This window comes from Mytilus californianus, unplaced genomic scaffold (genome assembly GCF_021869535.1).
Source record: "Mytilus californianus isolate M0D057914Y unplaced genomic scaffold, xbMytCali1.0.p SCAF_1, whole genome shotgun sequence".
Lineage (NCBI taxonomy): Eukaryota > Metazoa > Mollusca > Bivalvia > Mytilida > Mytilidae > Mytilus > Mytilus californianus.
In genome coordinates, this window is record NW_026262581.1 from 119,004,811 (window position 1) to 119,017,743 (window position 12,933).

Sequence of the window (12,933 nt, forward strand, 5' to 3'; positions counted from 1 at the left end):
ATAAAATGAGGTCAAGGTCAAATAAAACCTGCCAGACTGACATGTACATCGTAAAATATTTCCCTACACCAAATATAGTTGACCTTTTGCATACAGTATTAGATAAACAGACCAAAACACAAAAAACTTAACATTGAGCAATGAACCGTGAAAATGAGGTCAAGGTCACATAAAACCTGCCAGACTGACATGTACATCATAAAATATTTCCATACACCAAATATAGTTAACCTATTGCATACAGAATTAGAAACACAGACCAAAACACAAAAAACTAAACTATTACCACTGAACCATGAAAATGAGGTCAAGGTCAGATGACACCTGCCAATTGGACATGTTCATCTTACAATCATTACATACACCAAATATAGTAGACTTATTGCTTATAGTATCTGAGATATGGACTTGACCACGAAAACTTGACCTTGTTCACTGATCCATGAAATGAGGTCGAGGTCAATTGAAAACTGTCTGACAGGCATGAGGACCTTGCAAGGTACACACATACCAAATATAGTTATCCTATTACTCATAATAAGAGAGAAATTAACATTACAAAAAATCTTAACTTTTTTTTCAAGTAGTCACTGAACCATGAAAATGAAGTGAAGGACAATGGACATATTACAGATGGAAACTTCATATCATAAGGCATCTATATACAAAGTATGAAAGATCCAGGTCTTCTACCTATTGAAATATTAAGCTTTTAAGAAGTTAGTTAACGCTGCTGCCCCTGCCGGATCACTATCCCTATGTCGAGCTTTCTGCGACAAAAGTCACAGGCTCGACAAAAACTATTTGGTAACTTGTGAATGAAATATATGTTGAGAATGTCCAAATTTTGTAAGGATTAGTTCTTAACTAAGAAAATACCTCAAAAACGGCTGGATTACTATCAAGGTCTAGACTTCCTGCAAAAGCATGGTATTCATAAATATGGTGGAAAGCTTTGTTGCCGCCATCTGCATGAATAAATTCTCCTGTCACATCTGCTCTAACAGGTACAGTGAGGAAATCTGAGGATGTCTTCCAAGAATTAGGTTCTACAAAGGAAATAATACATTAAAAACCAAAATGATATTATACAGAGGCTGATAAATTACTTGAGCCTACAGTTTTTGTTCAACATGATATTTTTTATGTTCTAAATCTGTTATTCAAGTTAACCAGAGGTCATCATACAGTCTTCAACCATGGCTACTACTAACACTTTATCTGTAGTACAAGATCATGTGTCATAAATCCTAAGGTAAGAAACAAACGGAGCTATGTTATACAGTCGAACCTCGTTGTATCGAACTCGGTTGTGTCGAAAACTCGAATGAGTCGAAGTAATTTCTCAGTCCCGGTAAAATTCCCGTTTGATCAATGCATAATTACCTCTGATGAGTCGAACTCGGTTGATTCGAATACTCGGTTAAGTCGAGTAAATTTTATAGTCCCGACGATGTAAAATTCATGTAAATTGACCCCGATGACTCGAAGTTCGAAAGTAAGATTTTTTGCAGACCTAATAATGATTTTTAAGCAACCTTATCATTTTTAAAAGAGATTAAAGTTGAGTAAACATACTTGTTTGTATAACAGTTAAAATGACATGTTTATGGTGACCGGTAATTAACACCTTTGTTGATCGTTCAAGCGGAATGTTAGTGTGTTGAACATTTTTTACATCAGATAAAAACAAAACGAATTTAAATGACCCAAGCCGAGATTAAATGAATCGTTAGATTTAAAACTCATTAATTAAAATAAATAAAAGGATTAGGACAATTATGATATATATTGATGATAATTATTGTAAAGCAGACGACCTCTGGCTCATCAGAGACCGTTTATAACTGAATTCGTTCGGCGAGTGATTTCATAATTTATAGTGACTGACCTTTGTAAATATTTGTGTAGACTACATTATATTTTTATTTATTTTTATTTGTGCATGATTTGTATCTGTACTTGTGTGTTTACTTATTATGAAGGACCAAAAAAATGGAGATTGAATACACAATCATGAAGTGTCATATCGAAAAAAGGCACACCGTTCATTGTATCTAGTTTACACAAATCTCATACCGTATTTCATGCATTCCAAATTTATGACGACACACTCGACCTCGGATGAGTCGAACCTCGGATGTGTCGAATACTTTGGTCCGGTCCCTTCGACTTCGACACAACGAGGTTCGACTGTATGTCAACAAAACAGTAACCAAATGCCACCAAAAGCAATTTGTGGTAAAAACGTTTGATTATCTATATTATTGTGTAGCAAAGCTACAAATAAGAGTGACAGTAATGTGGATCTATTAACACTTTTTTGTAATAATTTTGTCCTGTTGGTTACAATTACATCATCTTGTTAAGCATAGAAGTAAACAAAACACTTTTACTCAGTTTTATTTGTACTGAAAATAAGAATGCATGTTTTGTTGTTCTAAACACTTCCATACTCAATCATTCAACGTATAGGTAAACAAAAAGTAAGAGCCTGAAAGATCAAAAAGTAGCTAGCAAGTTACAACTCATCATTGTAAAGCTGCTGATCAAAAATGAAATCATAATGTTCAGTAGTACATTGCACTGGAGGAATGAGTTTTTATTTAAGTTCATTCAACAATAAAAATTCAAAGTATTGGAAAACAGGAAGTAGGTATCTGACAGATCAAAATAAGGCCCAATTATTACAATTCATCACTGGCAAAATGCTGTCCTCATATTAAGTTATTCGGTTCTGTAATAACAGAGAAAAATGTGACAGAAATATTTGTTGGACAAACAGATGGACAAGTTGAAGCAATATTGCTCCCAAACATATAAGACTAAAACTTTCTTATTGACCGAACACAATGACAACTATCTTTTGGCTTGACACCAATGCTTTAGATGTTAACTGATATCATTAGCATCATACGCATTTCAAATATGAAATTATACTAACTTGAGAAGTAATAGTCAACAGTAAAATTAGCATTAGACCTATTCCAATGTAAACATGCTCTCCAATGGTCAACATTTATCCCTCTTATTATATCTGTTCCCATGTAAGTCTGAAAAATAAAATATTTTATTTTTTATTGTAGCAGAAGCTTCTATTTCTGGTTGATGTTCCTAAAAACATTTAATCTGATGATATGTCATATGATCTCAAAAGTTTTCGTCTGAATTTCTTTGGATGCTTCAATAAGGACTGTTCAATGAAGTGCTTTTTATGTGTATTGTCCTGCTGGCCAACCTGTTTTGTATAACTACATAACTATATACAAGTCTAATATTGAAAACAACGTTCAAACCTATGATTACGTTGGATAAAAACCGCAATTTTTATATGTGTGCATGCAAAACAAATTTCTTGGTAGAGGGGTCTAAATACAGTACAAACAACATTTTCCAAAAGACCAAAAAAAGTGAAAAAGTATATTTATACAAAACGCATTTGACTAACAGGTCGAACAACGGATGTTCTTATATATATAATTCGTCTAAATAACAGCCCAACAATGTTAGATCTGTAAATTTGCGGAAGCAAATTTTTTGTTCTTCCCTGGCAGGGATTCAAACTCATGCTACTGAGATATCGTGGCACCAAATCGCCTTGCACTATGCCCGACGCGCTAGACCACTCGACCACCTAGGCTCGTCCCGCAAATTTACAGATCTAACATTGTTTGTCTGTTATTTAGACGAATTATGTATACAGAATGTGTTTTCAGCCTTGTATCACCATCACTGGTGATCCGATGGATAAAATCTGTCGTAGAGTTGTCACTGGTTCAGACGTACTTATATATATATATATATATTAATTGTCGAAATCCAGATATGGTGTTCTAATTTTTGCACCTTTTGTTTGCGGTATACTATCTTTTCCGCAAGTTTATTGTTTTCTGTTTGATATTAAATTAATATTTAAGATCCATTTTGTTACATCTGGTGATCATTTTATTTGGCAATCGCCAATGGCAGTCAGCAGGGTTTAAGAACATCCATTGTTCGACCTGCTAGTCAAATGCGTTTTGTTAAAATATATACTTTGTCACTTTTATGATCTTTTGGAAAATGTTGTTTGTGCTGTATTTAGACCCCTTTATCAAGAAATTTGTTTTGCATGCACACGTATAAAAATTGCGGTTTTTATCCAATGCAATCATAGGTTTGAAAGTTGTTTTCAATTTAGACTTGTTTATATATACATATATATGTATATGATTCTATACAGAATGCTGGAGCAATCTCTTTAGTGTTTATTTAGAAAGCATCAATGTTTCACATTACTTCAACCACAAAAATAAACCCTTTAAAATGTGAAGATTTGTCCAAATACCTCATTGTATTTTTGTCCAAACTTAAGGGCAGTACTACTGGTCATTACATGAAAGAATCCATCTGACTCGGTCACTCCAAACAAGTCAGCTTCTGGTCGCTGTGTTATGTTGGCAACCAAACAAACTCCATCTAATATAAAAGCAATTGTTTGATTTTAAATAAAGAAAAGAAAAGCTTTCAGTTGGGAGTCAAGGTTAATATGAAACTGCAATGAAGAGAGAAATACCTTAAATTATTTTCAAATAGAAGTAAAATTTCCACCATATGATCTATTTCAATCAACAATCCAAAACCTAATTCATATCATGTGCTCACAGATTATTGTTTACAAAATGTCAAGATCAGTGATAGTTATCCATAGCATTAATTTACATTCATGTGTGTATATATATATATATCATACCTACCAACTTATCAAAATCTCAACATGCTCTATGGGGGATTTTAAGAGCAAGAGGACCTACTGCTCCTCTTATATTGTTATAAGTGTTTTTTTATCTACTTCTATATTGTTTAAATGAGTATGTATGTGCTTAATTACCCTTTTTACTCATTTGAATGCTTATTTTGAGGTGTCTAGTTTATACAATAAAGAATTTCAAAATTCATGTCAACACCTCCCATTGGGGAAATCCCCCATAAATCATAAAGGATTCAGAAGTATCTTTTGAAATTTGATATACTGCATTTCTTTGTTCAGTCAACTTGTAGAGCCACATTAAAATATGGGTATCAGAAGAGGAAAATTTATAACCCACATAACAAATTATAATTTAGGGTAATATTTTCGAAAGTGTACACCAAAATGTAACTTTATTATGTTGTGATTGGCCAACAGGGTTGTCAACAATGGAACATCAACCAATGATGTGACATTATTTCCATTTTGGGGTATGAGCTATGAAATTACCCATAGTCCTTTAGATTCTGATATGGCAATTTACTACCCTTATTAACTTGAAATTGTACCTTATTTATATATTTTGACACACAAAAAAGTGACCCATATAAATAGGTCCCATACCAGCACTATGGAATGAACTACCAAATGAAGTATATATTATATATGCAAAGATACCATGCAGTCAGTTCAGCCAGTTCAAGTTTGATGAACAGTTGGTGTGTTAGTTCATGCAAGTGTGGCACTAGTCCAAATAATTAAGACCTTTTGAAAGGACATGTAAATCTTTTGTTGTGACACTGTAAAAGTGGCACTTGCAAACCTTCATTTCAGCTTGACACATACATGTATAATATGTCTCTGATTTGGACTAGCTCTGTTTGTGTCGGGTGAATGTGTTCATGCTGTTTCTTAAATAACTTTTTGTCTACTTTAATGTGTTAATTGATTGTTGGTTGCTTAACATCTGGGAACAGTATATCTATATATATGTTCCTGTTAACACCCAGTGGCAAATATTTCATGCATGTTCAGTGTTATGTATATGGTCGTATGTGTTATATAGTAAAGTCATAAGAGTTGTGTCCCTTTGTATACTGATACTTATTTGTCATGTGATGTATCCTGGCTCTTTGAAATAAACTTGCTATGGAAATAGATGCGTTTTTGTTTGCTCTTAAGCAAATATAACTTTAGCGGCATGGGGAGGCAAGTATATGTTCCCCCATGACCATGTACGTAATATCAGTGTTATCAAGGACAAGGATTTGTATAGTAAGAATATGTGTGTTGTGTAATGCATATGAATATTCTTTGTTTGCTTCTGTCGATTAAAAGCTCTAACGAGTATATATTCAATTTTTGGTATTATGTAAGGTCCCAAACTGTAAATACAATATATATGCTTTACGTTTTATGTTTTAAGCAACTGCGAAGGTAGGGAGGGACATGGAACCAGTTTCCCGCTATTTTTCCAATAAAATATAAAGTCTTGCAGGAGACGCATATGAATTATAATTCCGGAATACAAGTAGTCTCAATTAATTATTATTAAGTTAATTTCCATTGTGACATGTCAAAGTAATGACATTTTAGCGTTCAAAAATTTTATTAAAGAGAACTGACTGTCTGATTTTTAACCGTGAGTATTGATTTTTTTGGTCAGATTACTAACTGAATGTAGAGAGCACCAGAGCTAAGCAAATCGTTAAGAAAATATGGTTAGACTGTCCAATGGTGGAGGGAGTAACAGCACTGTATATAAAGAGAGCATCTGTTCTTCATATGAAAATATCGTTCCTCTACAAAGGGGGTTTAAAGATACGTTAGATTAGATTAGACTAAGTGCAAAATTTAAGAACTACAGTTTTTTTTTGGTGTTTCGATTTTTTTTGCTGCAAATATTTTTTAATATTTTAACTTTTGTTTTATTTAGTGAGTTCTTGCTATTTATATCCATATGATTTTACAAAAGTATTTTCATGATGCGGCTCTATTTTTATTTTCCAATGACGCCTCATTCAGGTAAAAGAGTGACCAGGACAGTCTATTTTACCCTCTTTAAATAAAGTATTTATTATATTATTATTATTATTATTATTATTATTATTATTATTATTATTATTATTATTATTATTATTATTATTATTATTATTATTATACTTTGTTAGTATAGAAAGTCCCTGGAGTTACCAAGTATCCAAGTCACGACTACTATAGAGAAATTATTGGGTTTGCGAGTTCTGACCACAGTTTTAAATATTATTATCATTTAGAAAATCGATATCTTGAAAGGTTTGCACGATCGTATGATTTATTTATCATTGATTACATAATACGATTAAAAGTTCCTGTAGATAAATAACTCGCCCTGATTAAGCATTGTATATTTACCAACGGCCGTTAAAAAGTAAGAAAAATAAACAGGCCATCAAAAACATAAGACGAAGAAGGAACGACAGCACCGTGCACAAAAGACGAAAATACAAACAAAATTTAGCAACCGACAAACCTCACAGAAAAAAGAAGACCAAAGTAGGTGCTCTGGATTGGCTTCCTCTTCCATTAATAAGTAACTGCCTTTTGTTTTAACCATACGACATTTCAAAATGCTTATAAATTCTTTGGCCTTAATTCATGATCGAAGAGGAACATTTCAAAACTCTGAGACATCATTGAGATGGGAGCCATCTCTGTGGGCCCCGCTATACTGAATAACGTGTGGTAAAAAATGTGTATGGATAAGCTGATATGAAGCACTTTCTTAAGTTTTGACCTTGAACTTTGACCTAGGAAGTTGTACAAACATTATGACACACCCTCTGGTGTTGGTTAAGATACAAGTCAAGTATAACGTATGAAATTATAACGGTTCTCTAGATATAGAGAGGACACAATTTGCCGGTTATGGACGGACGGACGGACGGACGGACGGACAGACAGACTGATCACTATAGGGCGACCCGCCACTCGGCGGGGCCCTAATAAAAACAAAGTTTTTCATCATAAACGAGAGACAAAACCACAACCTATAAAAAACATACACTAACAACTATAAAAATAACACTGAATGAAAGAGCACACAGTTTAATATTTAATATTTCCTTTTGTTTAAGGTTTCTTTTTTCATTTCATTTTACATTATAAGACATAACCTTACGTGTCACATAGAAAACTTCATTAGAAGGGAAGTCGTACACAGCTACTCCATCCAGTCCTTCTTTTGTTGTATATAATGCAACCCTGTTACCAAAATTATCGAAATATTCCACTGCATCTAAAGTAGAGCTTTCTTCAATAAGGTTTATCTCTATATTTGTTTTGAAAGACTCTGGGAGATCTGGAAGTTTGGGCCACTTGGTGGGATCTGGAAAGAAAATATAATTAGGTTAGTTACTCAAGTATTGCTATTCAAAACATATTATTACTAGCATTTGGAATTAATCAATTTAGAGGAACATGGATCAAATCTTTTTCCAGACTTATAGACCAAATGGGAAAATTAACTCGTTGGAGAATAGATGGTTTTAGAAAAGTTCTGTTGTCAAAAGTAACTTATATGATTTTATCATTAATGATCATTTTCCAATTAACAGTTTAAAATAAAGACTAGTCACAAGTTTTCCCGGTGATACAATGACATGAAAGATCTAGGACGTTTAGTGGTAGATATTAACAACATAGATGTTTGAGTAATTTAAAAAGTTGTCCAGGTTAACTGCAGAAAAAAGAACTTCTACATGTGCAAGTTAAACTACAACGAAATTTCACTGTCCTAAACTCGATCGGAGTAGATGTGTTAGCTATACCGAGTCAATTTTGTCTTATAAAGGCGGAAAGTGGTCAAACTAGAGTCTTGTTAAAACTTTTTATTAATAAGCTAGCATGTCCAAACTACTACTAATAATAAATAATATGTGAAGTACTTAATTTTTATTGATCTTATAGAAATAAACTCGATGGAAATTAAATCTGGGGTAGATAAAACCTATTTGTAATACTTGAACGGACCGAAACATACAAATCTGCTCCTGGTTCTATGAAAACTGTGTGCTCTTACACACGCTAATATTATAGGGACCCTTTAATTCAATTAAGATAATAAGGAAGTGATAAAATCAAATGTCCAACAGTGTCTTGCACAAAACAAAAAGAACGTAGTCAATGATCTTCATGACTTCAATGTTCCGAATTTCGTCGCCTACCGTTTGATTAAATCGACACCGTATACCTCTGACCGATAGGACAGTGAACTTTACAGAAAAACAAGATTGCACGAGACTTAAAATATCGTCGTTAAACCCCAAGGGGATTTACACTACTTGAGAAAAAAAGTAAACATTTCAACTTGCTTGTAGGTTTTTAATTATTCACGCGTATAAGTGCAAGTTACATCCGCCTACATTAAGAAGGAAGCACACACTTCGCTCACAACTAAGTTTTGATATCCGTATGATAATTTTTATAGAATATTAAAGGTATTTATATTTAAAACGTATCCGTTTATCCTTTAAAATAAACTTCAAAGTTAAGTGACTGACTGTGTTGTTTTCTATGAAAAACATGTTAGCATAGCTTTAGATTGTATATATGTTCGACTGTATGATATAAAATCTACGCTGTCTCAAAATAACTCGTGCATTATCCCCATATACTTTATAATGGTGAGCCTTCAATTCAGTACTTTGCTACCAGTACGTCACTGCTTTTAGAAGTTCATGTACCTTAATTTTGTAATCAAATTAACGCAATGTAATGAACGCATACAGATATTTTTTTGTTTGTTATAGTTTTAGTAATAAAAAGAATTGGCTATGATCACGGTTATATCTTCTTAGAGGAATATTTATCTTAAAGCTCCATCCAGACTGGGAATAATTCGTATTTTTGAAAAGGAATTTTCATTGTAATGACACTGTGTCAACGTATATTTGTTCCGCCTATCATTAGTTACCATGGAACATTTGTTATATACAATGCCATAATATCTGTTCCTGTTGGAACACATATTCTATACTTTTTATTCCGTAAGGAACAACTACTGTAATATTTGTTCCAGTGGAAATAATATTACAGAATATTTCTTTCACTTGGAACTTATATTATGAAGGAACTTCTATTTCGTGACAACTGGAGTTGATGGGTGTAATCGGTTAATGACGCATACCAGCGTTTTGTATGAGTAGAGTACATAAAATGAATCGTGGAGTATATGTCATTGATACAGCAACCAAACAACACAAGGATACTAATCAGACATTTGGAAATTAACATACAGCCTTCAAAGAAAACAGGTACCCATATTGTATGCCAAGTCCTAAATATCACAGATTTAGTCAAGTAGCGGAGTTAATGCAACAGAGACTTTCAAAGACATACAATCCGAACTCGAAAAAACCAAGTATTGAACGTTTATAATGGGCAAGGTTCCTGATATTAAACAAGAACATTAACACATTTCGGGGTTAGTGTTCATATATGACATTAACATATAGAATACAAATGAATTTTATAAACATCATAACGTTACTAATCTTCACATGTTACCTCTAGACTAAAACATCTTAAAGTTTTCTTTGGTTGAGAAATTATATTCATAACTCCAAACCAAATCATTGTCGACCACTTAATATGGGATGTATTATACTCATTATATTATAAAAACCCACTCTGGTTCAAACAAGAAGTTCTTCGAAACTGAAATCACCAAGATTCTTAATATTCTGATTGACAACGTATTTGACTCATTTGAAGAATGTTGACCCCGTATATGTCCCACTTCTTGTCGCTTCCGCTTTTCCTCGATTGTGACATCACCGAATTTTTACATGTCATGGACAACACGACGGGTGCTACTAGTGAAGCAGAAACTGTTCACCCTTCCAGAGTATTTGAGTTCATCCCTTGTTTTGTTTAAAAGGGGTTCGTGTTGCTTTTTGAAAATTCGTTTTGAATAGTTACAGTAAGAAACAGTCTTGTCTATTATTTGTCCTGAAAATAGTATATTCGTTTTAAACTTTCACATAAGGTCAAAGTTTACAGAATTTATGTGTACCGATGGTTTGGCGATGTCTTTGGGTTATACGGGTTATATTCACTCAATTTTTAGTGTATGTTGTGTAATCACTTGGCATGAATCATTAATGAATTTTAAGTGGACGGTAACACGGCGAATGTTAACAATGGAGGATAAAGTGCTGACCCTTACGGAGCACATGGGTTTTCGGTGGGATTCGTGTTACTCAATCTTTAGTTTTCTGTGTAGTGTTTTCTGGTCTTGATTTGCTTCTTTTTTGTTTTTGTATTGTCGGATTTTCTTTGACTTAGAATAGTTTTGTATTGCCACCATTGGTATCTTACCCCTAATTCTATTGACCTACCTCCTCCAACACTAACATTGCAAATGTACGATGTGCCGCCACTAAACAGGCTGGTAAATACGATAAACAAACTGAGTGTTGTGCTCTATAACAAGAAAATGACAATGGAAAGAAAAACATTTCTAAGCAGGTCAAGGAAATAAAATCTATCAAGATAATTTTCATTCAAAATTAATATTCTTTTGGCAATACACAAAAAAGCTTGACAGGCCTTTAAACATAATGTAGAAGAGAGGCGAAAGATACCAAAGGGACATAGCTGTACAAACATTATTTGGCCGAAATTATATGACAATAGACTTTAGGTCAGCGACAAAGACTGGAAAATTGAAACATCCCCAAGGTATAACACAGCAAAGACTATATTTGATACTAACATATATTCGTAAAACATCAGATAGTATACCGAATTTCATCAATAATAAGATGACGATGAAGGATTGGTGTTTAACGTCCAGTGACAAATATTACATGCATAACAGGACGAGAACATATTAAGGTGGTATCAATATCAGCCCTGCTTTAAACTAGACCGACAATGAGCCGTAAATGTAACGTGCTAGTTCACAAGGAAATAGTCTGCAGGAAGATTTGGCACATTATTCGGACACATTATTCCGACTCCGAGCCGACTATACTTTGTTCTTAGTGTCAAATACCGCTTTTAAGGGGAGAAGCAGTAAATACTAATTTCAAATCTTGATTTTACCCGGTCGTGGATCGAACCCATGACATCCTGCACAGAGGCGATTCCACAAATAAATTAGTCTCTACAATATACATGAACAACAATTGCTGGGTTAAGTGGTATGTTTCTACTTAGCAATGAGACGTTGACAATTCACCAAAGGGTCAATCCTTAGAGGTCTATTTGAACACTTTTTCTCAATTTATTGTTGGACGTTGATATGCCGGATGACTTTAAGCATGTAATGGAAATATTAGAGGTTGGTATTGAAAAGAAACGTCTTTACTTATAATTTTTTTATGTTGTCTTTCATTATTTTTTATGTAAAAAAATGGAATTGCTAATCTATGCCTTAGGTTGTATATATGTACATTTTATGATTTATGTAAACAAAAATAATACCAACCTTCATTTTGAGATCCTAACATAACGTACCCTTAATAGACAGGCACTTTGAACTTACTGATTAACATTTTATCATTATCACAACGGTGTGGCCAGGTAACAACTTAGTATAATTAAGTGCATTTTCACATAAATAGATGGCGATCACCATGAAAAACTTTTCCTGAATTGTCAATTATATAGTGCGTACTATTTCAGGCGGCCAATGTTTTCTTGACTGGCACGCGCTCAATTTTTCTTTTCTTATTTTGAAAAAAATCATGGTGCATTAAAAATCATCCAAAATTATCTTTTCCGGTAAATGCTTCTAGTAAGGGTAGGAAATTAGAAGTATGAGGATAATGATTAAAACCAGGATTGATAAAATTATAGAAAAGTAAAATAACAAGCACTTTACGCTCGATTGTTTCACCCAGTAAAATTACACTTGGTTTTCGATATAAAAAAGGGGGAGGGGGGTGTATAAGTCAGTAGTCGAATGCATTTGTTTTCTCTCCCCTTCGTAAATATTTGCCCATAGGTCACAATCCTTACCAACAGATTTTAAGTTTCAATAAAAATAAAATATTGACTAAGTTGATTCTGAATCCCTTTGTACAATACTGTAATTGTATTTGGTTGTCATGATTTTCAAATAAAATAAGTTTAAAACTAAACATTGTATAATCTTTGTTTATGTGTTATATAATGTAATAAAAGATCCTTTATCTTGTAACCTACTACATTTAACC

The 12,933-nt window shown here is 33.2% G+C and overlaps 1 protein-coding gene across 1 annotated transcript in view; it reads right to left on the bottom strand.

The window, feature by feature from the left end:
- Positions 1-4,452, bottom strand: part of LOC127732286 (uncharacterized) — a 40,772-nt gene extending 36,320 nt beyond the window's left edge. Inside the window, exons 1-3 of the mRNA XM_052241362.1 lie at positions 4,328-4,452; positions 2,945-3,053; positions 880-1,049 (exon numbers count right to left, since the gene is read on the bottom strand). Of these exons, the coding sequence (XP_052097322.1) occupies positions 880-1,049; positions 2,945-3,053; positions 4,328-4,372 (324 nt within the window). The 5' untranslated portion in view covers positions 4,373-4,452. The remainder of the gene's footprint in view (positions 1-879; positions 1,050-2,944; positions 3,054-4,327) is intronic.
- Between the last annotated feature and the right edge of the window lie 8,481 nt (positions 4,453-12,933).